The sequence below is a fragment of the Myotis davidii genome, unplaced genomic scaffold, assembly GCF_000327345.1.
Source record: "Myotis davidii unplaced genomic scaffold, ASM32734v1 scaffold4061, whole genome shotgun sequence".
Classification (NCBI taxonomy): domain Eukaryota; kingdom Metazoa; phylum Chordata; class Mammalia; order Chiroptera; family Vespertilionidae; genus Myotis; species Myotis davidii.
The window spans coordinates 6502-8733 of record NW_006290864.1 but is presented as its reverse complement, the minus strand read 5'-3'; the positions used below and the strand labels follow the sequence as shown (position 1 = coordinate 8733).

At 63.6% G+C, this 2232-nt stretch overlaps 1 protein-coding gene across 1 annotated transcript in view; it reads right to left on the bottom strand.

The window, feature by feature from the left end:
- Nucleotides 1-2232, bottom strand: part of LOC102772101 (bile salt-activated lipase-like) — an 11787-nt gene that overhangs the window by 5240 nt on the left and 4315 nt on the right. The window contains 2 exon segments of the mRNA XM_015564115.1: nt 619-713; nt 1928-2069. Of these exon segments, the coding sequence (XP_015419601.1) occupies nt 619-713; nt 1928-2069 (237 nt within the window).

Sequence of the window (2232 nt, the reverse complement as noted above, 5' to 3'; positions counted from 1 at the left end):
GGCTCTAGGGTCCAGGACAGCTTCCAGGTGGGGCCCCTAGTCTCACCCGCCTGTAGCTGTGGGTTCCTGTGGAAGCCCCGCTCCTCACCCCATGGCAGGGCCCTGAGGAAGGAGACCCTGTAGCTGCCCCCAGGCTCCTGAGTGACCCTGGAGGGGTCCCGGCCACTGGCAAGCAGGTAGGTGTTGCCCCCTCTCGGGGACTGGGGACCGGGGACCGGGCTGCAGGTTAAATAGATCAAGGTCCACACTCCTGTTCCGACACTGGTGCTGTAATGGGCAACCTGCTGGCCTGCTCAGGGCCCAGCTCCCTTATGTGCGGGGCCATGGCCATCCCCTGACAGAACTTATTCGTGGTTTCTGACGTTCAAGTTCGCGGGCGTCCTGTATTTGAGCTGCGTCTGCACCGTCGTGTGAGTGCGGATGCAGGAGCAGAGGAAGGGCCAGGAAAGTGCCTGCTGGGTGTGGGCTCTCGGGGGCTCCTCCTGCCAGCGCCTCACCTGCCTGCCCCCCTTCACCCTCTACCCTCCCTACCTCCCACCTGAGGTGCCCGACCCAGTTCCCAGGCCGGGTTAGGGGAGCAGACAGGGGCCCCTCCTCGCCCGCTGGGCTCTCGCTTACCTTTGCGGCGCTCACTACTGCCAAGCAGCAGGCGAGGCCTAAGACAGCCAGCTCCAGGCGCCCCATGGTGCGTGTGCCTGTCTTGGTGGCCCTGCCTGTGAGAGGGGTATTTATGGGGTGGGAGACATCCGGGAGACATCCGGGAGCCGGACTGGCAGCTGCCTGTGGATGGTTCCCTTCTCCTCCCCTCCCTCTGCCCCTCCCTCCAGGCAGGATACCTGGGGCCAGGATAGCTGCATTCCAGCCAGGCTCAGGGCCAAGGTCATGCAGGTGAGGGCACACAGACACTCACATACACAGTCACATGCATAGCTCCCCTTTCCAGGCGGGTTCAGGGCCAAGGTCATGCAGGTGTGGGCACACACACACACACGTGCACGGGTGCAGGGATGGTCCTCCTTGCCCATGATCTGCTGTTCGTGGGTGCCTGGTGCCCTCAGTGCACCTGGGCTGGTAACTTGTAATAGTCAGGTGGCCCAGGCCAGGGGCTGAGGGTTGGGGCCTTGGTGGGTGCAATTGTGGCTCATTGACAAGGGCCTGGACTCACCCTCAGAGAAGGGGGCCTGCTTCCCTCCAGGCCTGTCCGGCCCCCTCCTGGAGCTCCGGAGCCCAGCAAAGGGAGTTCACAGGGGACGGGGCATGTCGACTCGGACAGAGAGGGCTCTGTGCTCCTGGGCAGCCACGTGGCTGAGCCTGGGTCCGAGGGCCCACGGGTGTGCAGTCCGAGCTGGGTGTGGGGACCCAGAGCAGCACAGGGCGGTCCTGCCCTCAGGGAGGGCACCCCTCACACTCAGCACCAGCAGCCCTGGAGGGAGGACTGGAGGCTCAGGTGGGCACAGGTGTGGAGGGAAGGGGGCTCCCTCCCAGCCTGGGGGCTTCCCTGAGGAAGAGGAAGGGCCTAGCTTCAGAAATGGACTACGACCTGGGGCATTAGAGAGAGAGAGAGGATGGGACAGACAGAGGGAGAGACAAAGAGACAGAGGGAGGGAGAGAGAGAGATAGACAGAGGGAGAGACAGAGATAATGGAGACACAGAGAGACAGAGGGAGAGAGGCCTGAGCAGAGTGTGTGAGAGCAGAAAGGCAGTGTGTGGCTCGGGGAGGGTGTCTCACTCAGGAACAGAGGAAGCTCCATGGACAAACCCCGGGCTCCTGTCTTTGTGGAGCTGGCAGCACTGCCTTCCAGGGTTGGGGGGGGCGCTCAGGGCCCTGGGATAGCAGAGCCCTCCCAGGCCAGCGGCCCCTCGCCCGGGCCCTCAGCCCTTCGCTCCCAGGAGCCGGGCTTGTACACAGGCCACAGCCCGGCTCACATCACGCCTGGGGCTGTGCCCAGCACCACCTGGATCCCCAGACACCGGCCACGCTGGCTGCCTGTGGACCCTGAGCCCAGGTCTCCTGCGATGCAGGTCGGGAGGGCCCCACAGTGGGAAGCAGGAGCCGGGTAGGCTGGGCCTGTGGGTGAGGACCGGGGGGCAAAGAGTTTGAGGGTGCGTTTGTTAACAGGTCTTTGGCCAGCTAGTCCAATTCTGAGAACCTGTTCTGTAGGAAGTAATTCTGAGTATGTACAGATGGCCATGGAGGCCACTCATCACAGAGAGATGCAAATCAACTGAAG